At 42.6% G+C, this 18,074-nt stretch overlaps 1 protein-coding gene across 1 annotated transcript; it reads left to right on the forward strand.

Annotated features, from left to right (window-relative positions):
* The first annotated feature begins 2,523 nt into the window (after positions 1-2,523).
* On the forward strand, positions 2,524-17,757 carry LOC124010113 (hyaluronidase-4-like). The gene is made up of 4 exons (XM_046322506.1): positions 2,524-2,644; positions 14,909-15,905; positions 16,417-16,506; positions 17,191-17,757. The coding sequence occupies exons 2-4, from the start codon at positions 14,946-14,948 to the stop codon at positions 17,620-17,622; spliced, it is 1,482 nt and encodes a 493-aa protein (XP_046178462.1). The 5' UTR covers positions 2,524-2,644; positions 14,909-14,945; the 3' UTR covers positions 17,623-17,757.
* Positions 17,758-18,074: the final 317 nt, after the last annotated feature.

Genomic DNA, 18,074 nt, shown 5'->3' on the forward strand with positions numbered 1-18,074 from the left:
GACAAGAGGCACACAACCCTACATAAACGGAGACTTAAGACAACAACATGGCATGGAAGCAACACATAACATGACAACATGGTAGCACACAACATGGCAGCAGCACAAAACATTATTGGGCACAGACAACAAGGATGTGTATGCTTTGGGGACCTTTAACAGACTGGCAGAAAGGGTGTATCTGGAGAATGAGGGCTACAGTAAATATATCAGATAGGGGGACATTTAATGTTTTGGTGCAGATATGTGAACCTCTTATTGGACTTTTTTTTTGTCAGGGAAAATAAAAACACATTTCTAAGTGGAAATTCCAAACTTTAGAAGACTTGAAACCTCAAATACACTACAAGTTTTAAATTTCCTGCATTACAGGAAGGTTCCTATAATGTCTGCTTCCAACTCACACTCAAACACAGATCCCCTGAACGCAGCTCACTCTCCAGATCCCAATCTCCTGAATTCTGATCACTTGTACACACACCTGTCAATTACACGAGTTCAGTTCTTTGCATCCTGTCATTGTGAGGTTTTGTTACACATTCTAGTCGGAGCTCTTATTTTCGCATTAGTCCTGTGTATCGTAGTTTTTGGCCATCCTCTCTAACAATGCCTTTTTACCTATTCCCTGCCTGTACTTTTGCCTATCAGATTTCCTGTCAACCTCTTGCCTGATCTCCCGGACTACATTATTAGCCTTTCCCCTGCCTGTACTGTTACCCCTTTGGAGTCCCTGTGTATGACCTTCTGCTGCCCCTGGACCCAGCTTCCTGCCTCCTGTGGTCCTTTCTTAATAAACACCTGCTGCGCCCTGCACGTAAAACCACGTCTCCCATCGTACTCATTACAGTTCTCCTGCAACAGGGTTATAAAATTAAGATCCTACATCTGTTCGGTGTAAGAAGCTGTCTAATGTAAAAGTTGAGTAGCATAAATGGAAACTGGTATTTTGAATTGGCTTTGATTTGAATTAGACTTGATAGTCAATGAACAGGAAGATCATGTTCAGGTCATGTGGAGCACCAGCTCTGACATAAGGCAGGACAGGTGGCACTGGTATTTATATTCCTCCAGACACTCAAAAATCCACCCTCTTGAATATTTGCAATATCATTCAAACAGGTTCATACAGATTCAATAACTTCTTAACACCCAGGTGGATAAGCTTGCCAAGAGTTTACTTGGAATAATGTGTTCAAAGTAGACATGCAGTAGTGCAACAGATGTTGGATCTTAATTTGAGGCAGTTTGCTAAAGCAGGGAAATAATTCTGCAGCATCAGGACATGTTAATTATGTGGATTATAATCAATGGACATTTCTTAGGGGTGATTCAAAAATTCTGAAGTCTGAAATTTCAAAGTAGAAATTACCATCTTCAGAAGGCTTAAATACACTACATGTTTTAAATTGCCTGTATTGTAGGAAAGTTATCCTGCAACAGAGTGATCAAATTAAGATCCTACATCTTTAATGGTATGGTTACATTTACACATGATTGTGTTCAAGTGCTTTTGAATTTGGAACAAGTCTTCAAATAATAAGATTTTAGCTAGCTTGATAACATTGCTAATAATAAAGTTAGCTAGCTTGCTTAACATGCACGATATGGTCAGACTAGCTAAATTATCCATATTGATAAGGTAATTGTCAAACAACATAGTTGTCATCTTTTCGTGGACAAGGTAAAAGGTCAGCGGTGAGATGTCACAACTCGGAAACTCAGGTAGCAACATTTTCTCAGAGTTTCCCACTGTTAATTCCAACTTGGAGGGTCATTCAATAAAAATGTCCCACTGGGAACGAGGAGCTACTGATAACTCTGATAGCACGTGAACGCGGAACCACTCATTACTCCTACTCACGAAATGAAATGTATCCATCTAACTACAGCCATCAAATCTGATACGGCCTCCTATTGGCTTTCTGAATTCCCAGGCCTACATCCTATTATCTGTCCTCACTGGATGTCAACATTATGTCATAGCCCCTCATTGGTTGCCTTAATTTACAAAGGATCACAACGTACAAAGGTTTTCCTTATCTATTAACATGTAATAGCAGAACACTTAAATTTGAATTCTACAGTACCTTTCACTGTAGAGGTTGTCCCACAACAAAGGTTGGCTAATTCTGCGACATGAAAGCACACTGGTTCACATGAGGGCCAGGAGACCCTCAAACAAACACACACACACATCCACATACGCAGACACACACAGACACACTCACACTCATCCATATGTTAACCCGGCTAATACTGATTGATGTGGATGATTGTAAGAAGTTCTAGAGCGGATCAGACTTACACATTCAGATCAGTCAATGGGATTTAAAGCTCTCCCTCCCTTCACCCTTCTCTCCTCCTCCGCTCCACTCCTCCCTCCCTCCCAACTCTAATCGCTGTGTTGTGGTGTAATATCAAGCTTGGTGGTGGTGGTTTCTACTCCGTCACAGGAAACTCTCGCTTTCCCTCTCCTGCACCCTCTCCCTCGCTCTCTTCCTTCACTGTATATAAGTATGGTGGGTGGATTGTGTGTCAGACAGAGTAAAGGAATGCCAGAGTGTGGGACAGATGGAGAGGGGCACAATCCCTGTGCCTCCCCCTGGATTGGCTGATAGTGATGGTCGCCATACGGAATCTACAGGTGAGAGATCTTTCTGATTTGTCATATTCTGACATAGCCATAACACACCAAAAAAACAAAAAGCAAACACGTAATCTAAAAGGAAAAACAAATAGCTTAGCAACTTTTTCAATGTTTTTAAACTCTAAGCTTTTACTAAACAGCTTTCCAACTTTGGTCAAAAGTTGTTGTAGTGGCACAACAGCAGCTTGACGTTTAGATAACGCAGGTGTTTTTTAAAACCACTCTGCAGTGGCAGGAAGAGGTGGCCTTAAGGGTGCCAATGTAGCATGGGAAAAGTTCTGTTTTCGGACCAGTCCAGGGGGTGTGTCTGACCTGGAAGGTTCACTCATACACTACAAGTCTGTCACTGTCTTAGACGGCTCTCGTTCCTACAACATCTTTTAATGTCTGGCGTCTTTGTTCATGTTCATACTTAATGCAAGAAAAGGGTCATTTCAAAGTTCAAACGGGGAGGTAAGAGGTGAGAGCGAGGTTGGCGAGGCAAGCATTTTTAACAGCGGAATTCAATAGCCATTTCATTTCAGGGTTGCAGATATTTTCATCTTCTCTTTACACATTAAAAACAAAACAGTAACAATGCAACCTATGGGGTTGAAAATAAGAGTATTATCAATGGTCTCTGAGGAGAGAGTTAGGTAACTAAATACCTGAGGGGATTTTGGCTCGTGGATAAAGCGCTTCTCTGGGATAATAGTGACGAGGGATGAGTTATGCCCTCACACAAGCAGAGAGATGGGCCAGACACTCTGCAGGACTGACAGATTGTGTTGACAATGTTTTGGCTGCTTCCTGTAGGGAACAGTTCACCGAGGGGGTAAAGGTACTGGCACAACCTGAAGTGTTGATTTCATCTCTGTGTCTGTCTGCCACTCTCTCATCATGTGCTCTGTCTTACAAATACATTTAGCTATCTCTCACTCTCTCTCTCTCTTCCTCCCCCTCTGTCGCTCTCTGTCTCTGTCCTCTTTATCTTTCTCTCTATTTTTCTTTGTTCTTGCTATCAATTTCTGTCTGTCTCTTACAATGACATTTTCTGTTTCCTTTCTCTGTCCTTGGGAAAACAAAATTGCTGTGGTGAGCACATCAAATCACCAAAAGTACTGTCTTCATGGTTTCTCGTAGGTCACCCAGCTATTTTAGCCATCCAGCAGGGAACGATCCACCTCACACCAAAAAGAAGACAGCATATTAGCTCAGCATTTCTCAATCCCCCCCCCCTATCAGTACCCCTGGTTATGCCGGGTGCTGCTCCAACCTATTTCAAAACTCGCAGTTTTAAATGAAGTGAAATGGGATAAACATCTCCAGTCACGTTATCTCCTACAAATCACTTTAAGTCTACATTTCAGTTTACAGTGAGAGTTCGTGATCCAATAGACGTTCCAACACTCGTGCTTCCGTATATAAACATTTCGTAAGATATACAGAGAGGATTAAACAACGACTGTGAATCGTAGATGATATAGCAAAGATATGAAATCAGCTTGTTCCAGCTTGCTGTCAGCTTTTTTCTTTTGTATGCAGAAAATGAAGCTCTTTCAGTCTCACACAAAGACAAAGAGTTTGATAGAATGTATATTTGATGTACTTGATGCCATTCCACCATTAGATCAAGAGTTGTACTGGGCAGACTGTCACGTCCTGACCATAGAAAGCCTTTATTTTCTATGGTGGAGTAGGTCAGGGCGTCACGGGGGGGGGGGGGGGGTGTTCTAGTTTATTATATCTATGTGTGGTCTAGTTTTTGTATTTCTATGTTGGCCTGGTATGGTTCCCAATCAGAGGCAGCTGTCTATCATTGTCTCTGATTGGGGATCATATTTAGGTAGCCTTTTCCCACCTGTTGTTTGTGGGATCTTGTTTTTGTTTTGTTGCTTTTGAGCCCTACAAGGCTGTACTTTCATTCGTTTCGCTTTATTGTTTTTGTTGCTGGTTCACATTCAAATAAATTATGATGAACCCAAATCACGCTGCGCCTTAATCTACCCATTTCGAGGAGCGTTACACAGACCTAGTTTTTATATTTAATTTTTCATTTTAATTTTACCTTTATTTAACCAGGCAAGTCAGTTAAGAACATATTCTTATTTTCAATGACGGCCTGGGAACAGTGGGTTAACTGCCTGTTCAGGGGCAGAACGACAGATTTGTACCTTGTCAGCTCGGGGGTTTGAACTCGCAACCTTCCGGTTACTAGTCCAACGCTCTAACCACTAGGCTACGCTGCCGCCCCGGCACCACCCTGCGCTAGTAAGTGACTTTGCATATACAGCGGGGTCTGAAAGACATGCTAACCTCCCCTGTTATTGTAAATGTGAGAGGTTAGCATGGCATGGGGGTATGATCTTTGACCCTCTGTAACATTCTCACTCATACTTAATTATGATTAATTCCAGATTATCCATTAACATGGTACTGTAGCATCCACATTAATGTAGAAGTGTTTAGAAACATATTCTATTCTAGTAATAAAAGTGACTCCAAAATGACACAGTACGTTAATTACCATGAATCTCTATTGGGCACAAAATAATCTGAAACACAACCAAAACAAACTGTAAATGCACCCAACAAGTCACAAGCTTTATGTAGTCATTACACACTAGGAATATGGGAGAATATGCTACACTTCTGACTACTTTATTTATAAGAATCAATCATTTGGACCCATACCTTTTGAGAGAAAAACAAATATTACTTCTTAAACAAAATCTCTTTCTCTGAGCATTTGTATAAATCTAAAATAATATAATCCCCCCCCATTTGTTTGACAGTATTTCAATTATTTATTTTATACAGTCATTATTGCTCACCTTTATCAAGGGAGTCAATCATTTCAGACCCCCCTATATATGTAAATATTTTGACATTGTTGCCCATGTCACTTGTTTTTGCCCTGCTGTCCTTGCCAACAAAGGGGACCACAATGGAAACAAGCATTTTGACTTTACTGTGTTTAGATCCTCGACAGTATTTCGTATATGTATCTTTTGCTGAGTGTAACATGTTTATGTATTTTAAATTGTAAAAACATCTAATGTAATTGGCTAGAAGACATACGTATTAGTTTTAGAAGTTGTTTATGTTGGTCAGAAGGATTCTATGCAAACCACAGTCATCAACAAACTCTTATCTTAATTGTTACCAGATAGGGATGTGGGTTCTGGGAAGTGAAGTTAAATCATTCAATTTGAAAGTCTGCCAAACTTATATGCTCTTTCCGATACTCAACATCTGTGGTTGCTTCTTCTTGGAAAGTGTTAGTCAATTTTTAGGATCATTAACACAGATAATGAAGAGTACATTTAAACAACTAATAATTATTATACCCATTCATTTTATAGTCTAAATCAAACTGTACTCTAAACAGTTTGTATCAACTGTACGTAATATACAGTAAAGTTAACCCATGGGGCTTGCTGAAAAGGAATAGACTGATTTCACAGGATGTGGTTTATCTCTCCCCCTCTTGGTTATACACTCGACACCAGAGCCTCAGCTTGTAGCCAGCCATTTTCCACTCAATAACATAAACACCAAGGGACTCCTCTGTTGTCCTTCATCCCCCTATTCCCCGCCATGCGTCACACACGCACACACTCACTCGCACAGTTCAACCTTCTGAAACTTATAATGTTGAGATACATTGTTAGTTCAATACGTGTGGTGTCTGTCTGAAGGAGTCTGTATGTCTGGAAGCATGTTCACAGGAGGCTGCTGAGGGGAGGATGCATCATAATGATGGCTGGAATGGAGCAAATGGAATGGCATCAAATGCATGGAAACCATGTGTTTGATGTATTTGAGGTCATTCCACAAATTCCGCTCCAGCCATTACCACAAATCCGTCCTCCCCAATTAAGGTGCCACCAACCTCCTGTGATGTACACCCCCCCCCCCTCCCCCCCAAACACACACACCACCACCAATCCCTGAGCAGACTGAATCAGTAGTCTACATTGATCCCCATCCCCCTGCAAGATTTCAAACATCGTTCAGAGAAAGTGGTTTCCCTCATCAGCTGAAACGGAAAGCCCTTAAGTGCCAGACATTATATACTGCTGAATTTCAACTTTAGCAAAGGCTGTCTTTGAAATTTGAAAGCAGCTCTTTCTCACCAAATATGTACCGCAAAATACTTGAGGAAAGTGAAACTACATGGAAGTAATGGCAAAGAAAAACAAATAACAGTGTAAAAAAGACACCATACTTTAATGTCGATGGGGGGATTTAAATGTCAATGTAAATTAGGTGTACCCATACAAGGATCCGACCATCACCCAATCAACCCCTAGTGTAGTGGTCTGGGTGTAGTTGGTGCAGAGGAGTCAGGCAAAGGACAGCAGAAATGAGTAACACAAGTAACTTTACTCAAATATTCCAATAACATGTCGTAATACCGAGCCCACAATAAGGGACCGAACATACATAAAACAATCACGCACAAAAAACACGGGGAAAACAGTGGGTTAAATAATGAACAAGTAATTGGGGAATTGAAACCAGGTGTGTAAAACAAATGGAAAATGAAAAGTGGATCGGCGAAGGCTAGAAGGCTGGTGATGTCGACCGCCGCCCGAACAAGGAAAGGGACCGATTTAGCCACGGGCTGATTTCTTCGAGCGGATGGTTGGGGGGCCGGAACATAATTACAAATAATTTGTAGACCGCAAATTTACCACAAGAAGCCCAAACAGATATAATATGACTAATACATAACCATTTCAAACCTTGTGATCATACAAATGTAAGCGTGTCTCTCTCACGTCCATTTGAGTTATTCAGCAGACACTCTTATCCAGAGAACTTAATGGAGCAATTAGGGTTAAGTGCCTTGCTCAAGGATACAGACAGATTTTTCTCCTAGTAGGCCCGGGGATTCAAACGAACCTTTCATCAGTTACTGGCTCTTAACCGCTAGGCTACCTGCCACCCAGATTTCACAAATTAAAATCACTTGGAGCTGATTTCCTTGTGTTTTTACAGTTTTTTTTATGTCCAACAAAATTCAACAGAGAACTTTGGGGGGGCCAAATAAAACCACCCGCGGGCCGAAGGCTACCAGTTGGGGTACCCTGCGCCAGCCCCTACAGAGAGGGGTGGAAGGAAGGACGTTTCTGTGGTTAAACACAAATCACCTGCATGTTTTACTGTAACTTGAAGTTGAAGTTTCATTATGCCTTGAGCTCAGTAACAGTGGAAGTTAGACACCCAAACCCAGCTAGCTTTAAAACTATATGAGGTAAAGGGAGAGATGACAGAAACACTGAACGTGTGGTCTCAGAGTATAACAGACATTTAGGGTGAGACTTCAGAAGAGGACTTTAAAAAAACAGTATCTTCCAATCACAGTGTTATCCTTATGATTATCAAATAAGGAAAGCTGAGATCTTAGTTGTCAGAAGTTGAAGAATTAACAACCACATATATATCTATCACAGGAATAGTTGATAAGATGTACTGTACATTATCAAGACAATATGAATCTGCCTTTATCCCTCTTCAAAAGGATGTGGAGAAACGATTTAGGTACGGAATTTGATGAGGTATGGCTTAAGATCTGTAACAAGATACGATACCCATTTACTTGTTTGAATATTAAGGAATCTAACTACAAATTCATTTTCAAGTTTTACTTTTGTTAGTATGTTTCCAGACACCTCACCAAATTGCCCGAAATGTAAGACCAAAAAAAGAACTATTTTGCACGTACTTTGGCAGTGCAATATGCAAATGCTTTTCTGGTGTTTTATTCATACATATGAAGATCATTTTTGATATAAAATTGGTAGAATCTGCAAGCCTTTTCCTCCTTAGTCAAATGCCAAATATTAAGCTTGACTCAGACATGACAAGGTTGCTTATAACTATTTCATACTTTGCAAAGAAATGTATTCTTATGTGTTGGAACAGCAAAAACCCACCCACTTTGCAATCGTGGTTAAAACAAGTTGCAGAATTCTTTAGCATTAGAAAAATATACAATGAATTTACAAAATCGTGGTCCCACATCCCTGAAAGTATGGTCTCCTCTACTGTCCTTTATTTGAAGAAGTTTTCAAAAGATGTTTGTGCACCCTGAGACACAGCAACTATCATTGCTTCATAGGAAGAGAGGGAAAGGGAAAAAATATATGCTGCTATTTGTCTCCAAATGATAATGCTAACTGTATATTAACTGCTGATAATTGCACCTGCTGCTATTTGCTATTGGATTATGTTTTATTCATATATAATGCATGTGATAGTTTTTTATTAATTGTTATAAAAAAGATAATGGGGACTAGGTTGTTCTTCGGATATTCGGGTGAATTTTTTTACAACCCAAGACCAAAGTAAGAGGGTTGACAGGGGGGGGGGGATTCAGCAGGTGACATTAGTACTAACTGTGGCTTGAGCGTTGACTTATCCATCTATAGGCGGGACGTTAGAAATTGTACACCGTAACACATTGTTTTACATGACTTATGAAGCATGATATGAAGTTATCATGTAATGTTACAATTGGAATTAATGGAGTTAATGGAATTAACTCTCTATTTTGCCTTTTTAACATACTGTATGTGTTACTGGTACTTTATTGTGGGCTTGAGGCTGACTCAAATAGGTAAATCAGCAGGTACAATGTTGGGAGCAGTTATTGTTAAACACCAGTAGAAAACTCAAAATAGTTATCTGATGACAAATTTATTTATTTCACCTTTATTTAACCAGGTAGGCAAGTTGAGAACAAGTTCTCATTTACAATTGCGACCTGGCCAAGATAAAGCACAGCAGTTCGACACATACAACAACACAGAGTTACACATGGAGTAAAACAAACATACAGTCAATAATACAGTTTAAACAAGTCTATATACGATGTGAGCAAATGAGGTGAGATAAGGGAGGTAAAGGCAAAAAAAGGCCATGGTGGCAAATTAAATACAATATAGCAAGTAAAACACTGGAATGGTAGATGTGCAATGGAAGAATGTGCAAAGTAAAAATAATGGGGTGCAAAGGAGCAAAATAAATAAATAAATAAAATACAGTAGGGGAAGAGGTAGTTGTTTGGGCTAAATTATAGGTGGGCTATGTACAGGTGCAGTAATCTGTGAGCTGCTCTGACAGTTGGTGCTTAAAGCTAGTGAGGGAGATAAGTGTTTCCAGTTTCAGAAATTCTTGCAGTTCGTTCCAGTCATTGGCAGCAGAGAACTGGAAGGAGAGGCGGCCAAAGAAATAATTGTTTTTTGGGGTGACTAGAGAGATATACCTGCTGGAGCGTGTGCTACAGGTGGGAGATGCTATGGTGACCAGCGAGCTGAGATAAGGGGGGACTTTACCTAGCAGGGTCTTGTAGATGACATGGAGCCAGTGGGTTTGGCGACGAGTATGAAGCGAGGGCCAGCCAACGAGAGCGTACAGGTCGCAATGGTGGGTAGTATATGGGGCTTTGGTGACAAAACGGATTGCACTGTGATAGACTGCATCCAATTTCTTGAGTAGGGTATTGGAGGCTATTTTGTAAATTACATTGCCAAAGTCGAGGATTGGTAGGATGGTCAGTTTTACAAGGGTATGTTTGGCAGCATGAGTGAAGGATGCTTTGTTGCAAAATAGGAAGCCAATTCTAGATTTAACTTTGGATTGGAGATGTTTGACATAGGTCTGGAAGGAGAGTTTACAGTCTAACCAGACGCCTAAGTATTTGTAGTTGTCCACGTATTCTAAGTCAGAGCCGTCCAGAGTAGTGATGTTGGACAGGCGGGCAGAAGTATACAGAATGGTGTCGTCTGCGTAGAGGTGGGTCAGAGACTCACCAGCAGCAAGAGCGACCTCATTGATGTATACATAGAAGAGAGTCGGTCCAAGAATTGAACCCTGTGGCACCCCCATAGAGACTGCCAGAGGTCCGGACAGCAGACCCTCCGATTTGACACACTGAACTCCATCAGAGAAGTAGTTGGTGAACCAGACGAGGCAATCATTTGAGAAACCAAGGCTGTCGAGTCTGCTGATGAGGATGTGGTGATTGACAGAGTCGAAAGCCTTGGCCAGCTTTTCTAACTGCCTGTGTATAATGGTTTCTAGCTTCCCTGAACAGCTGCATATCATGGGGGCTGTTCGATGCTAATGCAGAACGCCATAGGATGTGTTTGTGTTGGTTAAGGGCAGTCAGGTCTGTATTTCCAGTTTGCGTATTAAATATGTCTATTGCGAATAAATTAAATAAAAACAGAAACTCTCACTTAATCACTCATATTGCTTACTGACCTAACAAATCAAATCAAATTGTATTAATCACATGCGCCGAATACTACAGGTATATAGACCTTACAGTGAAATGCTTACTTATGAGCCCCTAACCAACAATGCAGTTTTCAAAAATACGGATACGAATAAGAAATAAAAGTAACATGTAATTAAAGAGAAGGAGTAAAATAACAAGTGAGACTATATACAGGGGGGGTACCAGTACAGACTCAACGTGCGGGGGAACCGGGTTAGTTGAGGTAATATGTACATGTAGGTAGAGTTATAAAAGTGACTATGCATAGATGATAACAACAGAGAGTGGCAGTGGTGTAAAAGAGGGGGAGGGTGGGGTGGGGGGCAAGGCAAATAGTATGGGTAGCCATTTAATTACATGTTCAGGAGTCTTATGGCTTGGGGGTAGAAGCCGTTTAGAAGCCTCTTGGACCAAGACTTGGCGCTCCGGTACCGCTTTCCGTACGGTAGCAGAGTGAACAGTCTATGACTAGGGTGGCTGGAGTCCTTGACAATTTTTAGGGCCTTCCTCTGACACATCCTGGTATAGAGGTCTTGGATGGCAGGAAGCTTGGCCCCAGTGATGTACTGGGCCGTTCGCACTACCCTCTGTAGTGCCTTGCGGTCGAAGGCCAAGCAGTTGCCGTTCCAGGTAGTGATGCAACCAGTCAGGATGCTCTCGACAGTGCAGCTGTATAACTTTTTGAGGATCTGAGGACTCATGCCAAATCTTTTCAGTCTCCTGAGGGGGAAAATGTTTTGTCGTGCCCTCTTCACGACTTTCTTGGTGTGCTTGGACCATGTTAGTTTGTTGGTGATGTGGACACCAAGGAACATGAAGCTCTCAACCTACTCAACTGCAGCCCCATTGATGAGAATTGGGGCATGATCGGTCCTCTTTTTCTTGTAGTCCACAATCACCTCCTTTGTCTTGATCATGTTGAGGTAGAGGTTATTGTCCTGTCACCACACAGCCAGGTCTCTGACCTCCTCCCTATAGGCTGTCTTGTCGTTGTTGGTGATCAGGCCTACCACTGTTATGTCATCTGCAAACTTAATGATGGTGTTGGAGTCGTGCCTGGCCGTGCAGTCATGAGTGAACGGGGGTACAGGAGGGGACTGAGCACGCACCCCTGAGGGGCCCCTGTGATGAGGATCGCCATAGCAGATGTGTTGTTACCTACCCTTACCACCTTGGGGCAGCCCGTCAGGAAGTCCAGGATCCAGTTGCAGAGTTAGGTGTTTAGTCCCAGGGTCCTTAGCTTATTGATGCTCTTTGATGGCACTATGGTGTTGAACACTGAACTGTAGTCAATGAATAGCATTCTCACCTAGGTGTTCCTTTTGTCCAGGTGGGAAAGGGCAGTGTGGAATGCAGTAGGGATTGCATCAGCTGTGGATCTGTTGGGGCATGCAAATTGGAGTGAGTCTAGGGTTTTTGGGATAATGTAGTTGATGTGAGCCATGACCAGCCTTTCAAAGCACTTCATGGCGACAGAAGTGAGTGCTACGGGTCGTTAGTCATTTCGGTAGGTTGCCGTAGTGTTCTTGGGCACAGGCACTATGGTGTTCTGCTTAAAACATGTTGGTATTACAGACTCGGACAGGGAGAGGTTGAAAATGTCAGTTAAGACACTTGGCAGTTTGTCAGCGCATGCTCGCAGTACACGTCCTGGTAATCCATCAGGCCCTGTGGCATTATGAATGTTGACCTGTTTAAAGGTGTTACTCACATCGGCTGGTAGGCTCGTGTCACTGGGAAGCTCTCGGCTGTGCTTCTCTTTGTAGTTTGGTTTGCAAGCCCTGCCACATCCGACGAGCGTCAGAGCCGGTGTTATACGATTCGATCTTTGTCCTGAATTGACGCTTTGCCTGTTTGATGGTTCGTCAGATTTCTTATAAGCTTCCGGGTTAGAGTCCCGCTCCTTGAAAGCGGCAGCTCTAGCCTTTAGCTTAATGCAGATGTTGGCTGTAATCCATGGCTTCTGGTTGGGATATGTATGTACGGTCACTGTGGGAACGATATCTTCGATATACTTATTGATGAAGCCAATGACAGATGTGGTATACTCCTCAATGCCGCCGGAGGAATCCCGGTAACATATTCCAATCTGTGCTAGAACTGTCCTGTAGTTTAGCATCTGCTTCATCTGTCCACTTTTTTATCGACCAAGTCACTGGTGCTTGGTCGATAAAGATATAAGATATTACAATTTTGAATGTCCCGTTGGTAGTTTAATCTCCCCTCAGGAAACTACACCCCCCCATTCAGCTGAAAAGGTGGCACAGGGAATTCAAAAGTATTCTTTAGAAATATTTAACGTTCACACATTAACAAGTCCAATACCTCAAATGAAAGATAAACATCTTGTTCATCTACCCATCGTGTCCGATTTTTTAAAATATTTTACAGCGAAAACACAACATATATTTGTTAGACCACCACCAAATCAAAGGGAAAACGCAGCCATTTTTTCCAGCCAAAGATAGAGTCACAAAAGCAGGATTAGAGATAAAATGAATCACTAACCGTTTGAAAATCTTCATCAGATGACACTCATATGACATGTTACACAATAAATGTATGTTTTGTTTCGATAATATGCGTATTTATATCCACAAATCTCGGTTTACATTGACGTCATGTTCAGAACTGCCTCCAAAATATCCGGAGGAATTATAGAAAGCTACGCCAGATAACAGAAATACTCATCATAAACTTTGACTAAAGATACATGTTCTACATATAATTAAAGATACACTGGTTCTCAATGCAACTGCGGTGTCAGATTTTTTTTTAAATGTTACGGAAAAAGCCTAACATTGCAATAATCTGAGACAGCGCTCTGACGTAAGTATTTCTATGCCATGTTGGAGTCAACAGAAATACGAAATTACAACATAAATATTCCCTTACCTTTGATGATCTTTCATCAGAATGTAGTGCAAGGAGTCCTAGTTCCACAATAAATCATTGTTTTGTTCCATAATGTCCAAAACTAGTGTCCAAGTAGCTGCATTTGCTATCACTTTCAGCTCATGTGCCCAAAAACTGACTGCTGGTCCAGGATAACTCGCACGAAAACTTCCAAAAGATATATTCCAGGTCGAATAAACTGGTCAAACTAAGTAGAGAATCAATCTTCATGATGTTATTATCATATATATCCAATAACGTTCCAACCGGATCATACGTTTTCAGCTGGAGCCAAATGGAACGGTGGTAGCACCCACAGAGAAATGCACCACAGGAAAATGGCATTCTGTCGGGACACAGACTATTTCCCCTCCCATTCGGTCAAAGTTCACAGCAAATGCTCCATACCACTTTCTACTGAATGAGGACATCTAGTAGTGGAAGGCATAGGAAGTGCTACCAGATCGATATCTTGTTGGAAAAGGAGGGGGCGATGATGTCAAAGTTGCCCCACATTCAGAATGCCCCACATTCACTTCTTGTTTGGAAGATTGCCTCCCCTATGAGTTATGTTATACTCACAGACAGAATTCAAACAGTTTTAGAAACTTCAGAGTGTTTTCTATCCAATAGTAATAATAATATGCATACATTAGCAATCTAGGACAGAGTAGGATGCAGATCACTATGGGCACGCAATTCATCCAAAGTGAAAATACTGCCCCCTATCCTCAACAAGTTTTAAGCACAGGTGCAAACTCTTCGCCTCTGTGGAAACATCCTGCACTGTCGTAAAGGATATATTGTAGTCATTGTTGTACAATATCTAATATTCTTTAAGCCGATTAACATTATTGTGAAACACTACATGATCAAACGACTCCTAATCTATGATCTGTGATGTCCTCTCTCTTACTTTCTCACTCACTGCCTCTTTCTCTCTTTATCTCTTCCCCACCCACCCTCCCTCTCTGTCACTCTTCGTCAGCCCTCTATATCATTCACTCCCTCTCTCCCTCCCTTTCTCTCTCTTTTCTTATTCTGTCTTAATCATCCACTATCTTACTCTCTCCCTTCTTCCTTTTCTCTCCAAGATGATTGACGACCCCTTCAGTTGAACCAAGCCCCAGGATGATCATGTTGCCCGTCGGCGGTGGCCACTATCACCACGTCATGCCTGTGGCTTGTGCCCTCACCTGCTTCTGGCTCCTGCTACTTTTTCATGCCGTCTTTGGCCAGAAGCCCGCCAAGCTGCCCCTAGTGGGTCGCAAGCCCTTCATTGCTGCCTGGAATGCACCGCTGGACCTGTGCACTGTCAAGTACAATGTCCACACCAACCTGGAACAACTCTTCCACATCAGTGGCAGCCCGCGGGCCATCCGCACTGGCCAGAATGTCACCATTTTCTATGCCAATCGGCTGGGCCTCTACCCTTTTTACACGGACCAGGGCGTCCCCATCAATGGAGGCCTCCCCCAGAACTGCAGCCTGGAGGCCCACCTCCTCAAGACGTACAAGGACATCGTCCATTTTATCCCCACGGAGGACTTTGCTGGACTGGCAGTCATCGACTGGGAGTATTGGCGGCCTCAGTGGAACCGCAACTGGCACAAGAAGGACATCTACCGATGCAAGTCCCGGGAGATGATCGCACAGGCCTATGTCAACGTGACTCCATCACAAATCGAGGTGCTGGCACGAAAACGTTTTGAGAGGAGTGGCCAGGCATTCATGCAGAGGACAGTCCAGCTAGGGACGCGCCTTCGCCCCAATGGACTCTGGGGCTTCTACCTCTACCCAGACTGCCACAACTACAACCTGCATGAGCACAACTACACAGGCTCCTGCCCCCTGCTAGAGAGCCTGCGTAACGACGAGCTGCTCTGGTTGTGGAATAGCAGCACAGCATTGTTCCCCTCAGTGGCTATCAGGAAGAGTCAAAAAGATAGTGTCAGCAACCTCCATTTCTCCCAGTTCAGGGTGCTGGAGTCTCTGAGGATAGCTGGGCTTACCTCGCACGACTTTGAGCTGCCCACATTTGTGTACACACGCCTAGGGTACAGGGATGAGGCTATGGCCTTCCTCACCACGGTAAGACTGCTACACTTAGTAAACCAAAGGTCTAAAATCAAGTGACCAGTTGGTTATCAATCTGGTCCTGGAGAGCTACAGGATGTGTCGTTTTTTTTTATCCAGACCATCATTAACACATCTGATTCAACAAATTAACTAATCATCAAGGCCACCAGGTGTGTTTTAGTTGGGCTAGAACAAAACATTGCACTTCATGATACATGATCCAAATAGGGTTGTAATTCACTGATTAATATTCCACACTATAAAACCTGTGTAATCCTTTATATACAGGATCAGTTATGACATAATTTATTTCTTAATGATTTCTTAAAATGATCTTGCCATTCTCTGACTCTCTCAGCAGTCAACACTACTTAGTGAACTGTCTAGTCAGTTGAGTGCAGGCAACCTGCCTCTCTTGAGGAGACATTACCACCATCTTGTGGCTGTACAAAGAAGTTCAACATCGGGTGTAATATAGAATGTGGTGGAATATCCTGTGTGCGTGTCTTTGTGTGTATTGCAGACAGACTTGATCCACACCATTGGTGAGAGTGCTGCTTTGGGGGCTGCAGGTTTTGTGATCTGGGGAGACCTCAACCTCACTTCATCCAAAGTGAGTCTCATTATATATTTTTACTGTATATGATCTATTATATAATAAGACACCAGCTGGAATGTGGTTTTAACCAACCAGCATCCAGGATTAGACCCACCCTTTGTATAATGTATAATTAGTGTTATAGTTTGACTATCAAAGTGTTACACAAGCTAGAATAGGGTAGAGCTAAAGAGACTGGCGATAAGGCAATTAACAGCTCTGACAAAGGAAAAACCCTAACCCTTAATTAAATCTATGAAAATAAAGTGCTCCCTTTCGCATATGCTGCACATCAATTTAAATGTTGTTTTGACTTATTTTCACTGTCAACACTTCCAAGGCCTGTGTACATCTGCCATTCAAAATGAGGCTTTGAGAAGAAAGGTCATGCATTCCTAAGTGTATTACAAACATTCTTCTCTTGAAATTTGAGTTGCTGTAGAAAGTATTTGAAAAATCTGGACAAAACTACATACTAATGCTATGTATCTAAAGAGGGAGAAAAAAGTTAGTTGACAACCCATAGAGAATAGTCATGACAGTAGGGTAGTGCTCGCTAAAGTATATGGCAATGGATTATCATGAATTGCACAATGCCCTCAGGCGTTTGACTTTCTCTTAGTTAAAGAAAAATACTTCCTCTTTCTTTCTTTCTTGCTCCCATTCCCTCCCCCCTCTTTCTCTCTCACCCATCTTCAGCACAACTGCACAAAGGTAAAGTCCTTCCTCAAACACCGTCTGGGTCAATACATCACCAATGTGACACGGGCCGCAGAGGTCTGCAGTGACTTCCTGTGCCAGAGCAACGGCCGCTGTGTCCGCAGGGACCTCCACGCCCCGTACTACCTCCACCTGAGCGGAGACAGCTACCACATTCAGCCCTCGGGGGACGGGGACTTTGCGGTCACGGGCAAGCACTCGCTGCGTGAGCTCCAACTACTGGCCAAGAGATTCCACTGTCACTGCTATGAGGGACACGCCGGGGAGAAGTGTGATAGCCTGAACAAGGTGGTGGCAGAAGAGGAGGAAGAGGAGGGGGGAGAGGCGGATGATGGTGAGAAGGAGCAGAGGAAAGTGCCGCTCCACAAACTGGGAACAGCTTTAGCTTGGTGGTGTTGCTCCTTCTATTGAATGTCTCCTTTGTGTGACTGGTATGATAATAGCACTTTAAGTGTCTTGTGTTGTTTGGGGTAATGGAGACAGAGCTTGAAGTCACTTCCATGGGAAATGCTATTACGTAATGCTGTGCCGTCGTCCTACAGGGTCCTGTATTTACATTTACATTTACATTTAAGTCATTTAGCAGACGCTCTTATCCAGAGCGACTTACAAATTGGTGCATTCACCTTATGACATCCAGTGGAACAACCACTTTACAATAGTGCATCTAAATATTTTAAGGGGGGTGAGAAGGATTACTTTATCCTATCCTAGGTATTCCTTAAAGAGGTGGGGTTTCAGGTGTCTCCGGAAGGTGGTGATTGACTCCGCTGTCCTGGCGTCGTGAGGGAGTTTGTTCCACCATTGGGGAGCCAGAGCAGCGAACAGTTTTGACTGAGCTGAGCGGGAACTGTACTTCCTCA

This window comes from Oncorhynchus gorbuscha, linkage group LG01, assembly GCF_021184085.1.
Source record: "Oncorhynchus gorbuscha isolate QuinsamMale2020 ecotype Even-year linkage group LG01, OgorEven_v1.0, whole genome shotgun sequence".
NCBI classification, from domain to species: Eukaryota; Metazoa; Chordata; class Actinopteri; order Salmoniformes; family Salmonidae; genus Oncorhynchus; species Oncorhynchus gorbuscha.

What these genes read in the sequence shown, in the direction of transcription:
- LOC124010113 (XM_046322506.1), top strand. Translation starts at nt 14,946, where the DNA reads ATGATCATGTTGCCCGTCGGCGGTGGCCACTATCACCACGTCATGCCT. An exon ending in CTATGGCCTTCCTCACCACG is followed by an intron (nt 15,906 to 16,416) that starts GTAAGACTGCTA and finishes TGTGTATTGCAG; the next exon opens with ACAGACTTGATCCACACCAT. An exon ending in TCAACCTCACTTCATCCAAA is followed by an intron (nt 16,507 to 17,190) that starts GTGAGTCTCATT and finishes ACCCATCTTCAG; the next exon opens with CACAACTGCACAAAGGTAAA.